This window comes from Tursiops truncatus, chromosome 20, assembly GCF_011762595.2.
Source record: "Tursiops truncatus isolate mTurTru1 chromosome 20, mTurTru1.mat.Y, whole genome shotgun sequence".
NCBI classification, from domain to species: Eukaryota; Metazoa; Chordata; class Mammalia; order Artiodactyla; family Delphinidae; genus Tursiops; species Tursiops truncatus.
In genome coordinates this window covers 692,438-714,631 of record NC_047053.1, presented here as the reverse complement: position 1 = coordinate 714,631, position 22,194 = coordinate 692,438, and the positions used below count along the sequence as shown (strand labels likewise).

General features: G+C 62.7%; 2 protein-coding genes across 2 annotated transcripts in view; both read left to right on the top strand.

Annotated features, from left to right (window-relative positions):
- PEMT (phosphatidylethanolamine N-methyltransferase) overlaps positions 1-16,967 on the top strand; it is a 46,832-nt gene extending 29,865 nt beyond the window's left edge. Inside the window, exons 3-7 of the mRNA XM_033846538.2 lie at positions 7,017-7,132; positions 11,599-11,744; positions 13,473-13,584; positions 16,340-16,414; positions 16,712-16,967. Of these exons, the coding sequence (XP_033702429.1) occupies positions 7,017-7,132; positions 11,599-11,744; positions 13,473-13,584; positions 16,340-16,414; positions 16,712-16,769 (507 nt within the window). The 3' untranslated portion in view covers positions 16,770-16,967. The remainder of the gene's footprint in view (positions 1-7,016; positions 7,133-11,598; positions 11,745-13,472; positions 13,585-16,339; positions 16,415-16,711) is intronic.
- A 138-nt stretch (positions 16,968-17,105) lies between these two features.
- RASD1 (ras related dexamethasone induced 1) lies at positions 17,106-21,440 on the top strand. The gene is made up of 3 exons (XM_033846547.2): positions 17,106-19,803; positions 20,194-20,533; positions 20,753-21,440. The coding sequence occupies exons 2-3, from the start codon at positions 20,248-20,250 to the stop codon at positions 21,295-21,297; spliced, it is 831 nt and encodes a 276-aa protein (XP_033702438.1). The 5' UTR covers positions 17,106-19,803; positions 20,194-20,247; the 3' UTR covers positions 21,298-21,440.
- The last annotated feature ends 754 nt before the right edge of the window (positions 21,441-22,194 follow it).

The following is a 22,194-nucleotide window of genomic DNA, read 5'->3' as shown; positions in this document are numbered from 1 at the left end:
CCCAGTCCCTCCAGGCCAGGCCGTCGCCCACTTTTAGATGGAACCAGCTGGGCGGGCCCCACCGAGCCCCGCTGCAGGGAAGCCCCTCACCCAGCAGGCTGGGTGGGAGGCCGCTGAGCTGTCGTGCGTTCCCGCGTCCACCCGCGCGTGGAGATCAGCGCTCGCAGGGGCCCCCTCTGTTGGCTGCATCGCGTGCGGATATGACACTGAGCACAGACAGAGGTGGGGTGTCATTTGACGGTGGAGCCAGGTGCAGGGAGCGGGAGGTTCTGGCTGTGCTGGGTGGTCCAGGGCAGCTCGTGGCGTGCATCGCAGGCAGGAAGAAGAAGGCGAGAAGGCTGGAGCACCTGTGTGTCTGGCGGGAGGGGACTGCCACCCGAGCGGGAGGGGTGGTGGTGCACAGGTGGTTCGTGCTTCTGGGCTGTGGGCCCCTTTGAAAAACGCAAGGAAACGCTGACTCCTTCTCAGCAAAAGCTACAAATGCAAAAGCACTCGGCCTTTGCTTCCGTTTGGGGATGTTTACTGAGCCCCGGAACACGCCCAGGCCCCCAGGTGGAGAGCCCGGACTAGACGGTGGCCGGCCTCCCTCCTGCCGGGTTCAGGGCCGCGGGGGCTGCAGGGGGAGGTTCTGGCAGACGGGTGCCCGCGTGGTCCCAGTTCTGCCGGCCCTCACCGCCCGGGACGCGGGCACAGCAGGCTTTCCTCACCTGTGGGCGGCACCCCGCCGCCCCCGCTTGTCCCCCCAGAAGGAGGCAGACAGCGCCGCAGTCTCCTCCAGACACGCGTCAACTCCCGGACTCTCACAGCAGCGCTACGAGGTGCGACGTCGCTGCTTGGCTCCCTCTTCCGGGTTAGGAAACTGAGGCAGAGAGAGGGGCTGCAACGCCCCCAGGTCACACGGCTGGTAGGCAGAGGAGCTCGTGGGCGAACCCGGGACCCGGGACCCGGCACCCAGCCCACCTGCCGTCCTCCGGGCGCTGGGTCCCCACCCAGCAGTCAGTCCTTTAAGGAGCGTGGGGACCGCTGCCTCACTTCACGGACACGTGGGGCGTCTGAGAAGCTGGGGGCGGTCCAGAGCAGCCCCCCCCCCGCCGCGCTGTAGAGGTGCTCAGGGCACAGGTTCCTCCTGCTGCCCTGGCTTTTGTCCTGTGGAGCCATCTGGGCTTTGAGTTATCACTGTTAAATTACATGTACCAATCAAAGCAAGCACTTCCTTCCTGGGTTTTTTCCCCATTTTCTTTTCAAGAGAACACTCTAGCACAACATCAGGCCTGTAGTAGGGCCCCCAGTAAGAGCTGGACGTACAGATACATGGGCGCTTGGTGGGTGGGTGGATGGATCGAGAGGAAGGACTTCTCATGCTTCCAGCGCTGGACACTCTCTGCTCTGTGGACCACAGGCCCTGAAAAGACCCCCCAGGGTCCACCTCTGTCCTTGTGGCCTCACCCCCATGCCCCGTCGTTTCAGTTGCTGTCACCCACGCTCACTGTGTCCCCAGTGAGATGCTCGGACAGTGCGGGATGCTTGGCGGGTCCTGGTTCTAACAGGTGCCACTGGGCTGTCAGCCTCCCTGTGTGAGGGTGTCCCAGGGGACACACTGTTGCCTGGCCCTGGGCGAGCATGCGGTCCCTGTGACTGTGGTCAGTACCACTGGTGTTTCAGGCAGAGGACACGGCCCACGGGCACACAGTCTGCGACAACTGGCCAGGGTCCAGGCCTGCTGAGCCCGCGGAGACCCCCCTGGCTCACACACAGGAGTTCCAGGTCCTGAGTCAATGACGTTACCCGTCAACACTCTGATCCCTGGGCCTCAAACCCAGCAGGCCTCCTCTGAGTGTTGGGACACAGCGCCCTGCGAAGCTGGTGGCTCCTAGCTCAAAGGCCTCGCGTGTCTTGGGAACGTGTTTTTTCTCCTTCCCTGTGGACGCTGGCGAGTCGGCTTTGCAGTTAACGGGGCTGCCCATCTGCCCATCCGGCGGGCATGCGGCTTTTGTCTCCCTGCCGCCCCCCCGCATGAGCCTGCAGGAGCCCGACCCCACATGGGACGCCTGCTCCCACCCCGGGCGTGGCTGCGGCCGGGGTTGCCGTGCAGGGTGGAAGCCCCCATAGCCTCAGTGTCCAGATTTTTCACCTCAAATTGGATGCCTGGGTTTTTGTTTTTTAATTAATGTATTTATTTTTGGCTGCATTGGGTCTTCGTTGCTGTTTGCGGGCTTCTCATTGCAGTGGCCTCTCTTGTTGCAGAGCACGGGCTCTAGGCGCGCAGGCTCAGTAGTTGTGGCGCGCGGGCTTCGTTGCTCCGCGGCATGTGGGATCTTCCCGGACCAGGGCTCGAACCCGTGTCCCCTGCACTGGCAGGCGGGTTCTTAACCACTGCACCACCAGGGAAGCCCCAGATGCCTGGGTTTTAATGTGGAAATTCTAAATGGTGTTGAATTGTTGGGTCAAATATATTTTTTTATTATTATTTATTTATTTTTTATTGGAGTATAGTTGCTTCACAATATTGTGTTAATTTATACTGTACAGCAAAGTGAATCAGCTACACGTATACATATATCCCCTTTTTTTGGATTTCCTTCCCATTTAGGTCACCACAGAGCACTGAGTTCCCCACGTTATGCAGCAGGTTCTCACATAGCATCAATAGTGTACATATGTCAGTTCCAGTCTCCCAATTCATCCCGCCCCTCCTCCCCGCCTTGGTGTCCATACGTTTGTTCTCTACGTTTGTGTCTCTGTTTCTGCCCTGCAAATAAGGTCGTCTGTACCAGTTTCTTCAGATTCCACGTATATGCGTTAATATACGATATTTTTCTCTTCCTGACTTACTTACGTCACTCTGTATGACAGTCTCTAGGTCCATCCACGTCTCTACAAATGACCCAATTGCGTTCTTTTTCATGGCTGAGTAATATTCCATTGTATATACGTACCACATCTTCTTTATCCATTCCTCTGTTGATGGACAGATATTTTTAAATAATGTGGGTTTGACCAAAACACCTCTGGGCTACGCCTTACGCCCTCTGAGCCCCAGGACGCGGGCCCCGGGCTGCCGTGGGGAACAGAGCCACCTCCTTTACAGGCAGACCCAGCACCATCAGTGTGGCCGAGTGGGACCCGGAGGGGACCAAGACGCAGGGGCTGCTCTTGGAATCAGGGCCCCTGGGGGAGGGGCCCTCTCCACCCGGACGAGGCGCTGGTGCTGGCGTGTGGCCATCCATCGCCCGCTGGCTCTTCCCCGCACACTGGGAGGTGGATAAGGAGTCACTGGCCCGTTTGTCGCATTTCCCTGCTGACTCGGTTGACGGAATGTACAGCTGGCGGCTGGCGGTCAGGGCCAAATTCCCCCGATTTCCATCCATCCCAGTCCCCTCCTGCCCCGGCAGCCTCCTTCCTGGCCCAGATTCTGTGGGAGAGGTTTGCAAAAAAAAAAAAAAAATCAACATTTTGGGGAAGAGGCCTACCCGTTACAGAGGTGAGCTGGTGACCCTGCCCGGGGTGCATGCAAGGTGGCCCAAGGTGGCAAACGCAGAACCAGCCCAGTTCACTTGGATTTCAGGGAAACAACAAAAGGGAGCTACATCTGGGGCAACTTGTACTGAATTATTTGTTCTTTATGTGAGATCCAGGTTCACCTGGGGGCCTGTGTTTCTCCGGCAGCCCTCGGGAGAGGGAACGTGAGTGTGGGGTAGGGCCAGGGGCTGGGCCAGGGCATCTCCATTTTGGGGTCCTGGCAACCTAGAAGCCACGCCAAGTCAGGAGGGTGACGGCAGAGCGTCTGGTCATCCCGCTTCGCACCAGTCACTCGGCCCCCGGGGTGCTGACCCGCCTCATCTCACGGCCCAGCCCGTGGTGGCCAGTCCCCTGTGCTCAGCTCCACTGCCTGCTTCCGGGCCCCTAATCTGATGAAGTGTGCAGCTGGGCCCCGAGGAAGGCCAGGCGGGACATTAACCTCGGACCCAGCAAGGCTCCTGGCTGCTGCTTTATTGATTGCCTTGAAATAACAACCCGTCTAAGGCTGGCCGGCCTGGAGGCAGACAGCTGTTGGCGAATCGGATTCGCTGTTTCCCCTCCTCCCTCTCCCACCTTTTGTCTCTGGGTTGCTCAGAAAGTGCAGTTATGACCCCGCCGTTTCCCAGGTGAAGAAGCAGGCGTTGGGGGGCCATCTGGGAGGCCAAGGCTGGCAGAGCGGTCCCCAAAGGGCCTTTGGTGGAAAGACGCTCCACCGTCCGCAAAGCAGCGGGGGGCCCAGCCCGGAGTCCGGAGGTCCCGGCGCCCGGTTCGCTCGGCTGAAGCTCGGCCCCCTCCGCTGCCCAGGGCTCTGGGCTGGGGTGCAGCCGGTCACGGCCCCCTTGGATACAGGGGAGAGGCCCCTCCTTCAGGGGCGGGACCCGGCGTGTCGTGAGCAGAAGAGTCTGCCCGGGTGGGTGACGTGTGTGGCCGTTCTCATCTGTCCCTAGAGCTCAGATTCTACAGGGACGGGATGTTCAGGAATCAGCTCTATTGAGCTAGAGTGTGTATACAATAAACACATTCTAATGTAGTTTGAGTCTTGACAGATGTATACACCTGTGTCACCACCGCCCTGATCAAGACCCTAACCCTTCCTTCCCCAGACGTCCTCTCCTGCCCCTTCCTAGTCAGACCCCCAGCCCAGCCGCCGCGGCTCTGACTCGTCACCGTGGTGGGCTCTGCCCTCCAGGCCTTTGCGAGGATGGAGACTCCTCCTGCGCTGCATGAAGCCGATGACAGCCGTCCTCTGGATGGACCACACTTCGTCCACGTGCCCCGTTCGGTGGGTGGCCGGTTCGGGGTGGGGGGAGAGCGTGGAACATGCCTGCACCGACAAACGCGGGGGGCTCTGGGTCTGGCCCCCGGGGCTTGTGCTCCCGCACCGGGCCTGCAGGAGGGGTGAGGACGTGGTACTACGCGGTTTCCCACCCATTTCAGTGTCCTTTTGAAAGCGTTAGCTCGTCAGCTGGGAGGAAAAATCAACGGCCTTTAAAGCTGCATCTTGAAATCCCATACCAGGAACAAGGTTTTGTGACAAAGACAGCATGTTTGAAGGACAACTGGGCCCCTTCAGATAGAAGGGACCCTGGGCCCGGAGTCTCGGGGTCGCTCGGGTGCTCCTCTTTGTGGCTGAGTGACCCCCCCCCCCCACCCAGTCAATTCTGAGGGGCCCCGTCTTCCCGACGTGTAAACGGACCTCATCCCACCCACCCAGGCTTGTTTCTTTTCTTTCCTTAACATCTTTATTGGAGTATAATTGCTTTACAACGGTGTGTTAGTTTCTTTTTTTTTTTAATTAATTTATTTATTTATGTTTGGCTGCGTTGGGTCTTTGCTGCTGCGCGCGGACTTTCTCTAGTTGCGGCGGGCAGGGGCTGCTCTTCATTGCGGTGCGTGGGCTTCTCATCGCGTTGGCTTCTCTTGTCGCGGAGCATGGGCTCTAGGCCCGCGGGCTTCGGTAGTTGTGGCTCGCAGGCTCTAGGGCGCACGGGCTCAGTTGCTCCACAGCATGTGGGATCTTCCCGGACCAGGGCTCGAACCTGTGTCCCCTGCATTGGCAGGTGGCTTCTCAACCACTGCGCCACCAGGGAAGTCCCAGTGTGTTCGTTTCTGCTTTATAACAAAGTGAATCAGCTATTCAGTTTTTCACCATTGAGAACGATGTTGGCTGTGGGTTGGTGATATATGGCCTTTATTATGTGGAGGTAGGTTCCCTCTATGCCTACTTTCTGGAGGGTGTTGAATTTTGTCGAAAGCTTTTTCTGCATCTGTTGAGGTGATCATACGGTTTTTTTCCTTCAGTCTGTTAATATGGTGTATCACATTGATTGATTTGCGTATATTGAAGAATCCTTCCATCCCTGGGATAAACCCCACTTGATCCTGGTGTATGATCCTTATAATGTGCTGCTGGATTCTGTCTGTTAGTATTTTGTTGAGGATTTTTGCATCCATGTTCATCGGTGCTATCGGCCCAGGCTTGTTTTGAGTGTTAAGTGAGCGCAGGTAAAAGCACTTAAATCGTCAGGTGCTGAATCGACGGTTGTGATTTTTATTGTTGGCGTTGGCATCCCTCGCTTCTTGGGACGTCAGCGCCCCTCCCAGCTCACTCTGCCTGGACGTCCCGTGCACCCTTGTGGCTTGAGGTCTCGGGTCCATGTGTGAAAGCAGGCTGCTTCCTCCGGCCAAGGACACTTGCGTCCACTTTCCCGACGGACAGTCACCCTGCAAGGACCTCCCTTCACCCCTCGGTGGGTTCCCTTTGGTCCAGCTGCTTTGGAGGGGACTGTCCCCCAGGGGCCCCAGAAGGAAACGTGTGCAGGTTCCTGTCCTGAAGGCCGACCACCCAGACGCCCCCGCGACTTTGAGCAAGTTGGCCCGGCTGGCTTTCGTGCCACAGGGACAGGCAGGCAGCCGTGGAGACGGCAGAGGCGGGAGGGAGCTGAGGGGCCGCCCTCAACTTGGCTCCGCTGTCGGATGCCGAAGGTCGAGATTTCAGGCGTGACGAGCTTGAAAAAATAAAGGCAGGCTTCTGTGGCTAAAAGTTAAAAGCTGGAAAGTCTGTTTTTGGCGGCGCACCGGGGGGTAGGGCTGAGGGCCCCGGACCCGGTGGGAGCGCCCCGCGGATGGTGGCGCTGGGCCACGTCCGCAGGCTCCCTGCCCTCCGCGGTCCCCTGTGTCATGCAGTGGGCGACCCGAGTGTGTGCCAGGCCGTGGGCAGAGGAAGCCAGGGCGGCAGCGGGCCGCGCGGGTTCAGGGCCTCCCCTGCCCCCGTGTTTGTCGTGTTTGCCGGGAGAGGCTGCTTCCGGGAGCACCTTGTGGTCCGTCCGTACAGGACTCGCAGGGTGGATGCCCCACGGGGCTGGGCTGAGAACCCCCAGCTGCCAGCCGCATCCCCCCATCCCCCCTCCTCCTGACCCCTCCACCCCGCTCCCGCCCTGCACCGTGACCCTCCGCGCAGGCCTCACGCGCAGGCTACTTCTCTCTCCGCTGCGTAGGTCGCGAGATGGGAACATAAGACCCGAAAGCTGAGCGGGGCCTTCGGGTCCCCCCACCTGGCCTGCTGCACCCTGGGCGGCGCCATCCTGCTTCTCAACGTGCTGCGCTCCCACTGGTAAGGCCCCCGCCCCCCGCGCCTGCGGGAGGGGCAGCCCGACCGCACGGAACCCCGTCCCCTCCACGAGAGTCCCAGCCGCCCGGGAAGGCTCGTGCGGGGGGTCAGGCGGCACCCGGGACGTGGAAGGAAAACGGGAGCCGCGAGCTGTTGGGGGGTGGGGGGCGCAAACGGGATGACGACCAGGGAGCGAACGGATGGACTGTTGGCTTTCACTGTGCAGGGGCTGCTCTGAGCTGGGCTAACCTCGCCCGCGCGGCTCTGCTGGCTGAGAGGTGCCCGCATGGAGGGCAGCGAGCAGTGACCTCGGGGGGTGGGGGAGAGGACAGCCCGGCGGGCTCTGTGTCGGCTCCTGAAACCCTCCCGCGGGCTTGGCTGCTGGTGCGTTTGTGCTGCACTCCGGCCTTCCTCCCCTAGTTACTCTCTAGAAACTCAGCCTGGGGGGAGAGGAGACCCAAACGGCCCCACCTGGGCTGCAGGCCAGCCCAGGTGCTACCCTTCGGCTCGATTGATTTTTTTTTTTTTTTTCCTGTTTTCTTCCCTAACGAGCCTTTGCAGACACTCTGGCCCTTCTGAATGAGTGAATGAATGAATGAACGGGTAAGCGAACGCGTGAGTGCCCGAGTGGGCACATTCCATCCCCGCCGGCCGCTTTCTTCCTGGCAGTCACCGAGGAGGCATCTAGAGCTCCCGAAACATCAGTCTGTTTAGGATGCAGGACCTGCTGCCTTTCCCCGAACAGAATGTGCTGTTTCCGGTTCTAGACTTCTGCGTTCTTGGCTTCCTGAGTCCAAGATGTAAAGAGAAAACCCCAATCGGGCTCTCCTCGGCCTGGTACTTGCTGGCCCAGAACCCTGGGCCAGCCCCAGCTGCTGTTTCTGGGGGGTGGAGGCTGACAGTCCCTCCCGCCCTGCAGGTGGGCTGCGCCCAGGTGGGCAGCCAGGCGGGGGCCGGGGCAGCAGAGGGGCGGAGGGTGAGGCGATGGAGAGCCCGGCGGCCCAAGGGCTGAAGGGGGCCCCCTGGGGCCCCGACCCAAGCCCCCCCTTTGCCAGCGCTCCGCAGAGGCAGGTGGCTTTAGACAAGCCCCTCTCCCTGTCCGTCCTGCTTCTGTACCCTGAGGGCCAAGCCCCGAGGGCCAACGGCCTTTTCCTGTCCCTCCTGTTTCTTCTTGTGTCCTGGGCCCTTAGGAGGCCTGGGAGGAAGTGACCCCAGGTCCAGCGCCCTCCCCACCGTCCAGGCCCCTGTGTCAGTGCCGGCCAGGCCTGGTGTCTGGCTGAGCTGGCCACCCAGGGAATCTGGGGGGAGAGAAAGGACGCCCCCCCCCCGCCCCCCGCAGGCCTGTTTCCTCTTCTCCCCTCTCAGGTCCTGCTCCCGGTTGCCCCCTGCTGACAGGTCTGGGTGGTCTGGCTGGGGCTCTGCGGAGGGGCTCTGTGGGAGTCCTGCCCCCTTCCCTAGCACCCTTCACCTGTCGCTTTATGTGGTTCCTGCAGGGTGTGTGTGTGTGTGTGTGTGTGTGTGTGGGGGGGGGGGGTTCCTGCAGGGTGTGTGTGTGTGTGGTTCCTGCAGGGTGTGTGTGTGTGTGTGTGTGGTTCCTGCAGGGTGTGTGTGTGTGTGTGGGTGGGTGGGTGTGGTTCCTGCAGGGTGTGTGTGTGTGTGTGTGTGTGTGTGTGGTTCCTGCAGGGTGTGTGTGTGTGTGTGTGTGTGTGTGGTTCCTGCAGGGTGTGTGTGTGTGTGTGTGGTTCCTGCAGGGTGTGTGTGTGTGTGTGTGTGTGTGTGGTTCCTGCAGGGTGTGTGTGTGTGTGTGTGTGTGTGTGTGTGGTTCCTGCAGGGTGTGTGTGTGTGTGTGTGTGTGTGGTTCCTGCAGGGGGGGGGTGTGTGTGTGTGGTTCCTGCAGGGTGTGTGTGTGTGTGTGTGTGTGTGTGTGTGTGTGTGTGGTTCCTGCAGGGTGTGTGTGTGTGTGTGTGTGTGTGGTTCCTGCAGGGGGGGGTGTGTGTGTGTGTGTGTGAGTGACCGTTTCAGCCATCTTAAGGTATAGTTTTGTGGTGCTCAGGACCTCACCGTGTGAATGGGTGTCCGTCAGTCATGGGTTGAGGCACAGCGGACAGGAGCCGGGCTGTGCTGGGGGGAGCAAGCCTCCCCCCACACCTGTGTGCTCGTGGCCTGAGGGCAGGGGCCTGCGTGTGGACCGGCGCACTGGCGGGGTGTGAGCACGGGTGGCTCTGTCCCTGTGGGCATCTGGGTGCCAGCCGTTGCTGCATCAGAGTCCAGCTGGAGCTGCTCAAGGACACGGTCAGGACAGGCCTGATGGCTGAGTGGCCGCACGAAGGAGCAGTGAATGGGGCAGACAGACGGGAACAGCTCACTGCAGAGCAGGCCGGGCAGCCGGTGCGGGGGGAGCACATAGAGATCAGGTGGGGCCTCCCCCAGGCTCATGGGCGGGGGACAGGACTCAGCTCCTGTGGCTGCAGGACCGAGGCTCTCATCCTGGAGTCTGTGCCCTCCCCACAGCAGGGCGGGCGCCTTCCTCCAGGCCAGCGGGAGAGTCTCTCTGACCTCCAAAGCCTCTTTGAAAGGGCCCCAGGGTAACATTTTCGGTGAAATGCCCTGACCTCGCACCACCAGGTACTGGCACCCCTGGTGTTCACAGGGCAGCCCACCCTCCAGGGGAGGGGTTGTGGGGTTATGCAGAGCAGGGTGAGCCTGGTTATCAGCCTGGGCTCCTCCCCCTTCCTTTCCCCAACCGGGCGGATTTGTAAGACCACAGACCCTCTCTTGGCTGTGATGGGTTTGGGGAACACTTTGGAAAGGTGATGTGTTGATCAAGTGTACAGAATCAGTACAGCATCGGAGCCCTAAATTCCACATGGTTCTTCACAGGTGGAAAATGTTACCCATGTGAACATTTTTTTTGGTTTTGTGGTTGTATGCTTATTTTAATGTGTGTTAGAAAACACAAGTGAGCCTGTCAGATGCTACTCTCGTGGACAGTTTTGCTTGGTGTGGGTTGAAGAACCGGGAGCTTAGTGCCCCGAGCCCGAGACGGTGTCGCGGCCACGTCCCCGAGCGGCTGGGGTTCCCTGGGCTTATCGGCTGCGGATAGAAATGGGCACCAAGTGGGACACCCCTCCCCATCTCCACCCATGTTCCGGGATTTCTGGGGAGCAGAATGCAGACAGCTTTGTCACATTGGTGACCAAAAGCTCAGTCCAGGTTTTAAAAGCAGAACTAGAGACATGGATGAGGCTCTCCACTCGCACCCCCAGCGCAGAAAACCCCAAAAGAAACCGCGTCTCCTCCGTGGGCTCACAGCTCGGGCCCCGCCCAGCGTGCCTGTCCTGCTTCGTCTCATGGTGTCACCCTCAGTTCACTCCCCCGTCCCTGAGCTCTGTGGGCAGAGCGCAGCGGGTCACATACCTCCCAGTGTCACCATCACAGGGGTGAAAACAGCCTGGGGCACCCAGGCCTGTCTGAACCCAGTGCCACTCTTCTGCCTGAGCCCACGGCGCTTCCATCGGGTCGCCATGCGGTGCCCCCACTAGAACTTGGGGCCGCAGGCGGCCTAGCGATGGACGGGGGGGGGGGGCCCGGCATGCCTCGCTGCCCAAGGTTTGGGGGTCGGGGGTCAGCCTGGGCGGGGGCTGAGCGGAAGTGGGTCATCCGCGTGGAGGCCTGAGCGCCTCCCCCACCCCACTCACGCACACTCGCTCTGCTGCGTGGTCCCTAGCACTCTGGTGGCCAAGGAGCCAGGGGCCTGCAGGTGGGCTCTGCTGGGCCAGGGCCCACCTGCTGCCCACGCCCGGCCCCTCCCACTCCACTGCCTGCAGACAGGAGAGGGGGAGGGGCGGAGGCTGCTGGTCTCTCAGAGCTGGGGGTGGGGAGGGGGGCACGGCTCGGCCACCTAGCACAACACTGCGTGTGCGCGGCCCTGAGCCAATCCCAGCGGCTCAGCCTGGAGCTGCAGGGTGACCCTGAGCCCGGGCAGCAGGAGGGGTGGGTGGAGAGCAGGGGGTGTGGGCAGCATGACCGGTGGCCAGGTGTGCCCTGACACATGTGTGCCACTGTTTGACAGGTCACCATGCAGGCCTCTGCCCACGGCGTCCTGTTTGCTGTTCAAACAGACGCTTCTTCCTCTCTCCCTGCCCCCCTTCTTCCTTTGCGGGGAGAGGAGGCGAGGGGAGGGGGCTGCTTTTCCTCTGGCTACTGAACACGTACTGGGACCCCTTCTGCCTGGCGTGGGCTGGGGCCAGGGAGATGCTCGGGGCAGGAGGCGCCGCTGTTCTCCACGGGCTGAATGTAGTTCGGGCGGCCCCCCTGCAGCCCACTTCACTCGCTTTCGGCACCCGCCTTGCACCGAGTTCGACACTCCTGGCCCGGCTACTCTGGGGACCCCAGGGGGTGGGGGCGGGAGGGGCAGGGTGGCCCCTCTGCACAGCAGTGACCTGTCTCTCCCGTCCCCTGCCCCGCAGCTTCACGCAGGCCATGCTGAGCCAGCCCAGGATGCAGAGCCTGGACAACCCCTTGGCCTACGGCATGGGCCTGGCACTCCTGGGAGTGGGCGGCGTGTTTGTCCTTTCCAGTTTCCTGGCTCTGGGCTTCACAGGGACCTTCCTAGGTAAGACCCCCAGGGCGGGGGGCTGGGGCCCGGCTACCACCAGCTCCAGGCCGCCTTTGCTCCCCCAGGCCTTGGTCTGCCCTGCTCCGTTTGGGAGGCCGGGCTCTCAAACCCCATCCAGCTGCTTGGCCGCCAGGAAGGGCGGGATTTCTGTTCGCTGTGTGCGGGCTGCGAGCCGGAGCTGGCAACACATGGGGGGCGCTGCGCCTTCTGCTTTCCCCACTGCCTGCGGCTCCGGTGCTTTGGGGCTGGGAGCCCAGTGCTGGCCTGGCTGGATGTCCTCCTGACGTCAACTCCCAGCAGCTTGGAAGCTCGGGAAGGGGAGCAGCCCGGGGGCGGGGTGGGGGCTGCAGGGGCCAGGGCAGCCCCGGGACTGGGGGAGGGGGAGGGGGCCACTGCCGCAGAGAGTGCCCTCCGGGCACACGGGGCACAGGGAGGTGACCCGGCTCTGACGGCCTGGTCAGGGGCTCCTGGGTCCTCCTCCCCTCGCCCCAGCCAGCTGTGGAGTCTTGGCCTCCATTCCCTGCAGTGCCTGGGGCGGCCTGGGGCTCTGCGGGCTGCAGCAGGGGTCCCACAGAAGACCCTCGGAAGGCAAATGAGACTTGTCGTCCTCTGGGGACCAGCACTTGGGCGAGGACCTGGCAGCAGCTGGAGGGAGCCCGGTGCTAGAGGAGGGTGTGCAGGTGCAGGCGGAACCCGGAGGGGTGGGGTGCAGGGCTGCGGGCGGGAGGGCAGGGTGGCTGGTGTGCAAGGGCCAGTGGGGCCAGAGTGGAAGGCCAGCCGGGGGCCACGTCGCACGTGTCCCGAGAGCCATGCAGGGGACTGAGGTGTCACTCCCGGGGAGAAGGGGGCCACAGGCGTGGTCTCCCAGCAACGAGGAGGCGACCGGTGGGTCCGAGCTGGGCTAGGGGGCAGGGAGGAGGTGGGGACCACGGTGTGGGCCTCATGGAGGGGGAGGGAAGGGTGGTGCTGTCGCCTCAGGTCAGGAGAGCCGGGGTGAGCAGCCCCACAGCAGAGGGCAGCAGGCGGGGGCAGCGCAGGGTCTGGAGGAGGGAGGGGGAAGGGCCCAGATACCAGCTGCTGCCGCGGAGAAACGGTGTGCAAACTCAAGGGGCCCACAGACTCTGGGATGTAGGGCATGGCGGCCGCTTCCCTCCGTGAGTCACCCCAAAGCTGGTCTCTGTGCCACCGGGAAGAAAGGTTCCCGCGGCTCCCCGGCCCCGAGCCCTCTGTCCCCAGACAGCGATGACGCCGCTGCCACTCCTTCTGCCCTACTTGTGCCTGGAGCTCAACATCGGGGAGAGGGGCCTTAGTGAGCAGTGCTGCGCCGGACACCGCCTGTGTCTCATGCCTCTAAGGGAGGCTTCTCGGGGCGGCCACACGCTCCCCTGTGAGCGGCTCCAGGCCGGCTGGTGGGGCCCGGGGTGGGGGGCGGAGATGGAGGCAGAGACGGTGAATAGCAGGCAGGCCTGCCTTGGACAGCGTGGGGGGAAGGGTCTACAGGAGGGGATGTGAGCTGAGGGAGATGGCAGAGGAGAGGTGTGCAGGGAGCGGGCAACAGGCACCCCAGGCAGGGGTAACGGCGTGTGCAAAGGCACAGAGGCAGGAGCAGGTGGGCGTGGAGACTCACAGTGCCGCGGCCCCTGGGGACCCCAGGCCCCTTCGCCTGGGATGGGGTGGCCAGGGTGTGACCCCCCCCCCCCCCCGTCCTGCCCACCCTGTGCACAGGCGACTACTTCGGGATCCTGAAGGAGACCAGAGTGACCACGTTCCCATTCAGCGTCCTGGACAACCCCATGTACTGGGGCAGCACAGCCAACTACCTGGGCTGGGCCATCATGTAAGTCCCGGGCTCCCTCTGTGCCTCCTGGGCGATGGGTCAGCTCTCGTGCCTCCGTGGAGCCCAGGGCACTGGTCAGGGTCCCCTTCCTAGAACTGGGGTCGGTAAACTCCCTATTACAAGAGTGGGAGGTCCCCGGGCTGCAGGCAGGTGAAGGAATGGCCGTGGCTGGGGGCCCCACTGCCTTGTTCATGGACACTGAAATTAGAATTTCCCGTAATTTTCACGAGTCACAAAATATTCTTTTGATTTTTTAAAACGATTAAAATTGTAAAAGCTGTTCTTGGCCTGGGGCCTGCAGGCTGCTGACTCGGTGCTGGAACGTTTGGGCTGGGAGGCTCCCTGCCCACGGCCAGGCTCAGGGATCCGCGCCCTGCGGATGAGGCCCCGAGCCGACCTCCGTCTGCGTCGCCAGCTGTGGATGCCAGCAAGCGGCCCGCCGTCAAAGAGGCTGGCACAGGGCATCACGCCGCTCGCCCCCCAGAGCAGCTCCCGTTCGTCCATTTTCTGGATGAGGACTTCTTCCATAGAAAGTTGTTTTTGTAGAAAGTGTTCTGCTTGAAAACCACTTACCTAGAAGGTTACCAGTGCTCCCAGAGACCAGAAGGGCGACAGGACCCAAAGGAATGAATCAATGGTGGAAGGCCTGGAGCGAGCGAGACGTCCCCTCCCAGCCCCACCTTCGGGGGTGGCCCGGGATCCAATCACTGGGCTTTGAGTGACGAGGAGCTAGAGGGGCATGTGTGGGTCTGTGGGACACCCCCCAACCCCAGTCCCACTTCAGACCAGGCAGCCCCTGCCCACCTGCCTTCAGCCTGGCCCCTTTCACCTGGACTCAGGCAGTGGGATCCAGTGGGGCAGGCTTCACATCCCTGACTTACCCACTCCCCAGAGCATCTCCCACATGAGACTGGCAGGGTGAACCCCATGCAGGTCCCCCTGCAGCCTGCCCTGCTAGCACACCCAATGTTCCCTCCCACTTGGGTCTTTCCAAACCCAACTGGAGATGTCCCCTCCTCCAGGAAGTCCTCCCTGACCACATGCCCCCAACACACACACACACACACACACACACACACACACACACACACTCACGTTCTTTCTCTGTGCTCAGACGGGGCCTCCAAGGGCAGAGCCACACACTGGGTCCTCTCTGTGCCCCAGCAGTGCCTGGCACCCAGAAGTGAGAGGTCGCTGCCTCCTCAGCGCTGTCAGGCCAGGCTCTCAGGAACACGTGAGGGATCCTAGGGGGGCCAGGCTCCCACAGACCCCTCAGGAGGACAGCAGCCATGCGGTGATGAGGAGGGGGCCTCGGCTGTGCTGGGGATGGAGCCCTCTGTCTGAGAGCTCATTAGAGACAAGCCATTACCCGGGGCGCCAGACGCTGACCCAGCAGGGCTGCCCCAGGCCTTCCGCAGCCCATCTGTCCCCGACCTGCAGCCCCACGGGTGGGCCTTCCGGGTACCCAAGCAACCAGGTGTGTGGGAGCCCCAGAAGGCCCAGAGCAGCAAGATTCTGGGGGCACCAGGAACCGGGCCTTCTGTCTCTGGGCCTGTCAGCCCGAGTGAGATGCTCCCTCCCCAGTATGCACAGCCAGGTCCCTGGGACCAACCCCACCTGCCCTAGGCTCGGGGCCAGGCCTGGGCTCTGGCATGTGGGTCACTGTGGACCTCAGTTTCCTCATCTGCAGTGTGGGATGATCATCTCCACATAGGTTGTTAGGTGCGACAGGTCTTAGAAGGTGGGAAACTTCACGTGGACGGAATGGAGAAGGGCCCATGTCGGGGCTGACCAGGCACCGGCTGCCCTGACCCTCGCCTCCGTAGAGCCTAGTTAACTCTGCTTCCCAGGCAGGGGCCGTCAGCCTTAGGGATACAGTGGCCACAGAGCCCTGGCCCTGAGGTCCCCTGGGGGGTCCAGCCTGCCCCTCCCCAGCACCTGGGCTGCCTGGCTGTGCGGGGGAAGCCCTGCCCACTCAGGAAACAGCACCAGGGCCAGTGAGCAGAGCCTCAGGAGGGCAGATCTCATTTCAGCCCCAAAGCATCTGTGGCCTTGGCATCTCCACGTGGCAGTGCCGAGGGCCAAGCGGCCCAGTCCGCCTCTCAAGCTTGATTTGAATGGAGCCCATGGAACGGGAGTTGGCGGTTTCGTAGGGGACACTTACCCTTCACTGTTGCTGGAGCCCCCAGATGGACAGTGTGATGTCCCAGCGGGAGGGGAGTAGGCAGGGCAGAGGGTCCCCAAAGGGTATTCGTGTGTCTTCGAGCCCCTGTGCCTCGGGGCCCCTGGCCTGGGGCTCACGTTCCCCTCTGGCTCCTGGGCTCCACCAGCCAGCTCACCCACCTCTCTCCTCCCCGACTGTCTATGCAGGGGCTCAGCCCCCACAGCAGTCACCAGGAGAGAGCCCGGGAAGGGGCCCAAGGGATGCTCCGCCTGGCTTTGGCGGCCCTGGACCCACTTCTAGAAAATAGCCTGAGAACATCACCTCTGGTGGGCAAGGAGAGCGTTTTTTGCCCCGGGACAGCCTCCTGTGCAGAAGACACGCTGACCACTCAAGTGATTTGGGGAGGCCAGCCATTCCGTCCTCCCCACATCACTGTTCTGAGCTCCTGACTGGTGCTGGAGGCCTGTGGACAAGGAGCCAGGCCTGGACGGGCAGTGGCGAGCTAGTCCCCGGGTCAGGGCCTGGACCGTGGAACCCCGGTCCGAGAGAAGGCTGGACCCGGGCCTGCCCCTGACCCGCGTTTCCCCGCAGGCACGCCAGCCCCGCCGGCCTGCTGCTGACCACGGTGGTGGCGCTCACCTACACGGTCGCCATCCTGTACGAGGAGTGAGTAGGCGCCGTCTCGGGCCAGGGCTGCCGTGTACCATCCGCGTCACCTGCACCAGCCCTGCCTCTCCCTCCAAGGCCTTTCCTGGGGCCTGGGCAGCTGGCCACGCCGAGTCACCGTCAGGGTGGCAGACGAGCAGCTGAGAGCGGGCACAGGGTGGCCCGGGTGCCGGGCAGGTGGTGCTGGACCCTCCTGCTCCCACACGGACCCCTCACCCTGTCCACGCCGGGTGGGGGGCCTGGGTGGCAGCGTCAACCTCGACACCAGCTGAGTGAGCCTCTCTCCCACCCCCGCAGGCCCTTCACCGCTGAGATCTACCGGCAGAAAGCCTCCCAGGCCCACAAGAGGAGCTGACGGACCGCGGCCACTCCGTGGGGGTCCCCACCTCGGGCTTGCCCCGAGCGCACGCCCCTCGAGGGGAGGGGGAGAGCGGTGCCTGGCCTGGGCCGTCCAGTGCCTTGGAAACGTGGCTTGGGGGCCTGGAAGGTGCCGTGTGGCCCCAGAGCCCCCTGCCACCCACCACATCCTGACCAATAAAGGCACCTGACCCCAGCCCCTCCTTGGTCTCTGTCTGTCCAGGCCAGGGAGGGGCAGGCTGGGGTCTGGGAGGGGGTCCGTGAGCCAGGAGCGGCGCCGCCATCCACGCCGAATGGGGGGGACTGCCCAGGCCTTTGGGCCTCCTGTGCCACCAGCCTCACCCCACTTCTGCCCCTTGGGGGGGGCCAGCGGGACCGGCCCTGCCTCGGCTTCCTGGGTCGGAAGCACTGGGCCCTCCCCCATCCCCCTGCTGAACCTGGTGTCTCTGGGTACTGACATTTCTCTCCTAATCCCTCGTGGACCTCGTGTGGCCACAAGGAGCAGCTGTGGGGCCATCCGGGGCCGGTTGCCGGGCCTGACCACAGAGCCACAGGGACGGGGCAGGACCCGCATTTGGGCCCGGCCTCCCTTGCACAGCCCCCAGCCCTCCAAGGGCACAGAACTCGCCTTTCCTCCCTTCAGGATGGCAGACGGGTGTACTCTGTGTGCGCCTGGCCCTGAGCCTTGCGTTCTCACCTGTGAAGTGGCTGCCACAGCCGTGCCCGCCCTGGGCACCGGAGCTGCTGGGCCCCCACCCCGCCATGGAGCGCCTCAAGGGTGCCCTTTGGTGTCTGGGCTCCAGAGGTCTCCGGGCTCGAGGGGCCACAGGAGGCACAGAGGCTGATCTTACCCAACGCCTCTGCTCACATACCTTCAGGGACAGGAAGCTCACCCCTCCGCGGGCACCGCTGCACACACATCCGCCCTAGCCTTCAAGGACATGCTGGCCCCCATGGCCTAAGCCCTCCCTCTGTCAGGGCAAGACCAAGCACCTCCGGGCCTCTGACCCGCGGGTCACGCCGCCGTGAGGGGTGGGCCCGGAGTGGGGAGGGTCAGCTGTGATGGGAGCAGCCCGCAGCTGAGGAGGGAACTGCCGAGGAAGCGAGGTCAGAGGGGAAACCCAGCTCCGTTCAGCCCTGCCCTCTTCGTCAGGTGTGGCTGTGGGCCGGGGTGACACAGGACCCTCTGGGCGAGGAGCTGCTGGGGGTGGGCTCGGGCGGCAGGCTGGCGCTCAGCACAGCATCCATCCACACGCCCCCTGACGTGGCCTGCCCGGCACTCCTCAATACGGCTTTCAAGAACCTTCTAAACCACTCTGTGCCAGCAGACCAGGCTGTGGTGGACACTTCCTGCCTTGGGGTCCAGCTGTCCGACCCCAGCCCACCCCCAACGTTTGGGTTCCCCATTCCACTCTGAGCTGGAAAATCGCTTCATTGCAAGGAAATGGTACAGGCAGGCGCTCAAGCATAGGAGGAGAGATCACTGGTAACATCGTAAACCTGGACAACCTAGAACTAATGCAATGGTGGGAGGGAGGGGGCACACTTTGGGGAAAGAACGACAGGTGTGCTCAGGGCCTAATGAACTTGGCTGACCTGGGAGAACAAGTCTTAGAACCCGGCATCTGTGGGTGGGGATGGGCCCAGGTGCCAGGAATCGAAGGTTGAGAACCCAGGCTGGGCTCAGTACCCACCACTGTCACCAGCTGGAAGGGGCCGGACCTGGGGTCGGGGGAGGGAGGCTCTGACCCTAGGCTGGGTCCTGGCCCACTGACCACCCCAGGGAGAGCTGTGTTCAAACCCTGGACCCTGCAGTTACTAGCTGTGGGCCCTGGGCAAGTCACTTTCCTTGCCTCAGTTTCTCTACCTGTAAAATGGAGAGAGTAATAGTTCCCACCCCTCACGGGTGCCACGAGGAAGGACTTAAGAACAATGCCTGGCATGGAATACGTGGAATAAACACTCTCCTGGCCCCCCTGCAGAGGGTGTGAGATTCTGCTGGAATCCTCGTCATAGAGGGCTGGCCGAGAAGCCCATGAGAGTCTAGAGGCCCTGTGTAAACAGCTAGGGGTGCGGGCTGGCACCCCAGCATTGCCCACAGCTCCGACCTGCGTGGATGCGTGGATGGGTGGGTGGCAACAGCTAACAGCCCTGGCTTTCTCCCAAATCAGAGTGCCTCGCCTGTCACCACGGGGAGCGATGGCTTTTCCATGAGCTCCAGGCCAGAGCTGGCCAGCTCCGGCAGCCTCTTCCCCAGCCTTTCGGCAGCAGCCCACTCCTGGTTACTGATCTACCTGCTGCCCCCGCCCCCCGGCTTGTCCTGCAGCCTCGTGGGTCATTTGCTATTGTTGTTATTACTAGGTCCTGCCCCTACACTGTTGGCAAGTTCTCAGCCAGTCAGAGCCAGACCGCCATCTTCCAGAAGAGGAACCCGAGGTCCAGAGAAGGCCGGAGACTGCTGTGATGCCCACACAGCATTCAGGCTCACTCTGGCTTCGAGACCAGCTCCCCCAACTATAAAAATGGGAATGTTGGCCCACGGGACTCCAGAGGCACAAAATGCTATGGGGAGGGGAGGGGAGGGGACATTGGCCTCAGACTGACTAAGGGCAAACCTCTGGTCCTTCCAGTCTCCGACAGGAAGATGACGGGACAGCCTCTGGCTGAAAACCCCTGCCAGGATCCAGCGGATCTTTGGTTGGGACAAAGGAGCTGAGCCTGCAGTAGAACGCGGGGTCGGGACGCTCTGGCTGCGCTGACTCCAGCCCTGAGCGTGGCGCTCACGGCTCCCCGTTCCGGCGGCGGGGCCTCTGCTGCACTCTGGCGGCCGGAGCGCGAGGCGCCCACCTCGCGCTGGCACGGCCGCCCGGGAGCAAAACCCGCCTGGGACGCGAAGGGGCCTACGCTGGGCCAGTTCGCAGAGCTGGCGAGAAGATGGGCGGAGCCCGGACGCGGTGCCTAGCACCGGGCAAGCACATGCCATCACGCTGCCCAGTGTCGTTATTCTCTGGCGAAGCTGCGTCCCAAAGAAAGTGAGTGTGTGCGCGTGTGAGTGCTGCGGTGGCAGGGGAGTGGGGGGTTCTTTGCCCTAGGCCAGAGGCACAGCCGGGACTGTGTCCCCGACGCCCTTAGGGCCGCTGAGCCCCGCGCAGCGGAGAAGCGAAGGGTCCGCGCGCCCGTAGCCGCAGGCAGACCCTGTACCGTTTCCTTCCCGAGCCCCGCGGGCGGGAACGGGCAGCGGCCCGCGGAGGTGGAGGGAGCGCGCGGTGGGGCCCGCGAGCGTGCGCACCGTGACGCGCAGAGGCTGGGCGGGCGCGGGGCGGGGCGGCCACGCGGGCTGCATATAAGGGCAGTCGCCGGACGCTGAGAGGCAGAGGTTTCGTCCCGAGCTCGAGCCGCGCCGCTCTGCCCCGTTCCCCCAGCCACAGTCGACTCGTCTCGCGGCCCCGCGCCCGCCCCCGCTGTCCCTCTGCTCAATGAAATTGGCCGCGATGATCAAGAAGATGTGCCAGAGCGACTCGGAACTGAGTATCCCGGCCAAGAACTGCTACCGCATGGTGGTCCTTGGTTCGTCCAAGGTGGGCAAGACGGCCATCGTGTCGCGCTTCCTCACTGGCCGCTTCGAGGACGCCTACACGCCCACCATCGAGGACTTCCACCGCAAGTTTTACTGCATCCGCGGCGAGATCTACCAGCTCGACATCCTCGACACGTCCGGCAACCACCCCTTCCCCGCCATGCGGCGCCTCTCCATCCTCACTGGTGAGCCGGGACGGCCGGGCAGCGGGCAGGGGAGGGAGCGCGCCGCCGCAGTGCCGGGGACCCCTCGTCCCCGGACGCCTGGGCTGGAGGCGCGGCCGCGGAGAGTTCGGCGCGACCCTCGCGGCGGCCGGAGCCCCGGCGTCGGGAGGCCCCGAAGTCAGCCCGCTTAAGTTGTCCCCTGGCGGCTGCCCTCACCCTCTCCTTTTCTGCTCCCCGTAGGAGACGTGTTCATCCTGGTGTTCAGCCTGGACAACCGCGACTCCTTCGAGGAGGTGCAGAGGCTCAAGCGGCAGATCCTCGACACCAAATCTTGCCTCAAGAACAAAACCAAGGAGAACGTGGACGTGCCCCTGGTCATCTGTGGCAACAAAGGGGACCGGGACTTCTACCGCGAGGTGGAGCAGCGCGAGATCGAGCAGCTGGTGGGCGCCGACCCCCAGCGCTGCGCCTACTTCGAGATCTCGGCCAAGAGGAACAGCCGCCTGGACCAGATGTTCCACGCGCTCTTCGCCATGGCCAACCTGCCGCGCGAGATGAGCCCGGACCTGCACCGCCGGGTATCGGCGCAGCACTGCGAGGCGCTGCACAAGAAGGCGCTGCGGGGCAAGAGGCTGCGGCGAGCGGGCGGCGACCAGGACGACGCCTTCGGCATCTTGGCGCCCTGGGCGCGCAGGCCAAGCGTGCACAGCGATCTCATGTATATCCGCGAGAAGGCCAGCGGCGGCGGCCAGACCAAGGACAAGGAACGCTGCGTTATCAGCTAGGAACTCCCGCCCCGCGCGGACGCAGAGCCTCAGAAGACCCTCTTGTCCAAGAGTCAAGTGTCCGGGCCGTGCGTCCCGAGCCGCGTGCGCGCGAGCGCGGACGGGCGTCTTCCTTCCCAGCACTCCAGCCTGTTCACTGGGGAGACTCAAAGAAACCGAGAAGGGACCATTATCTGCTCCGGAAGGAAAGAGAGCTAGCTGAGCCCGGGCTTCCCCCACGTCCGATCCCCCGTAGGCGCCCGCTAGCCCCACCCGCCCAGCAGAGGTTGAATTTGCCTTGTTTCTCACAAAGACCTAAGAATGGGGGTGGGAATGGGAGTTAATCAGCCACCACTGGGCTTTCAGAAATGGGTCCTGCCAGCTGGAGGGCCAGGACAAAACGGGGCATTATCTGTGATTGGGGGTTGCCATGACAGCTGGCCTGAAACTGCGGGCGGGGTCGGGTCTAGGGAGTGCCTTGTTTACACGTGTGTGCAACTGCACAAAGCAAAACAGAGAGCTGGCGCTGTATGGCGGTTCTGGTGTCGCCACCTGACGTGAACAAAACCTTACCTTTGAAGTTAGTCTTGTTACTGGTTTTTTAATGTAAAATAAAATAACTTAAAATGGAAAACCATGCTTCCTCTGCTTTTAGAAATAGGGGGAAGGGGGAAGGGTGAGAAGGGAGAGGCGGGTTTCTACTTCTGTGGAATTAGACTCCCCTTCCCCAGAGCTCGAAAATAATCCTGGCTTTCTGAACACAGCTCCAGCCCTCCTGGGAGAAAAGGCTCCACAAAAGCTCCAGCTGACTGGATGCCTTTCCGTTTGGGGAGCCACTCCTCAGAACGCCAGGACAAAAACAAAGCACTTCAGGGTCCTTCCTAGAGATGCACCTTTCCAGCTGTTTACCTGCCTAGG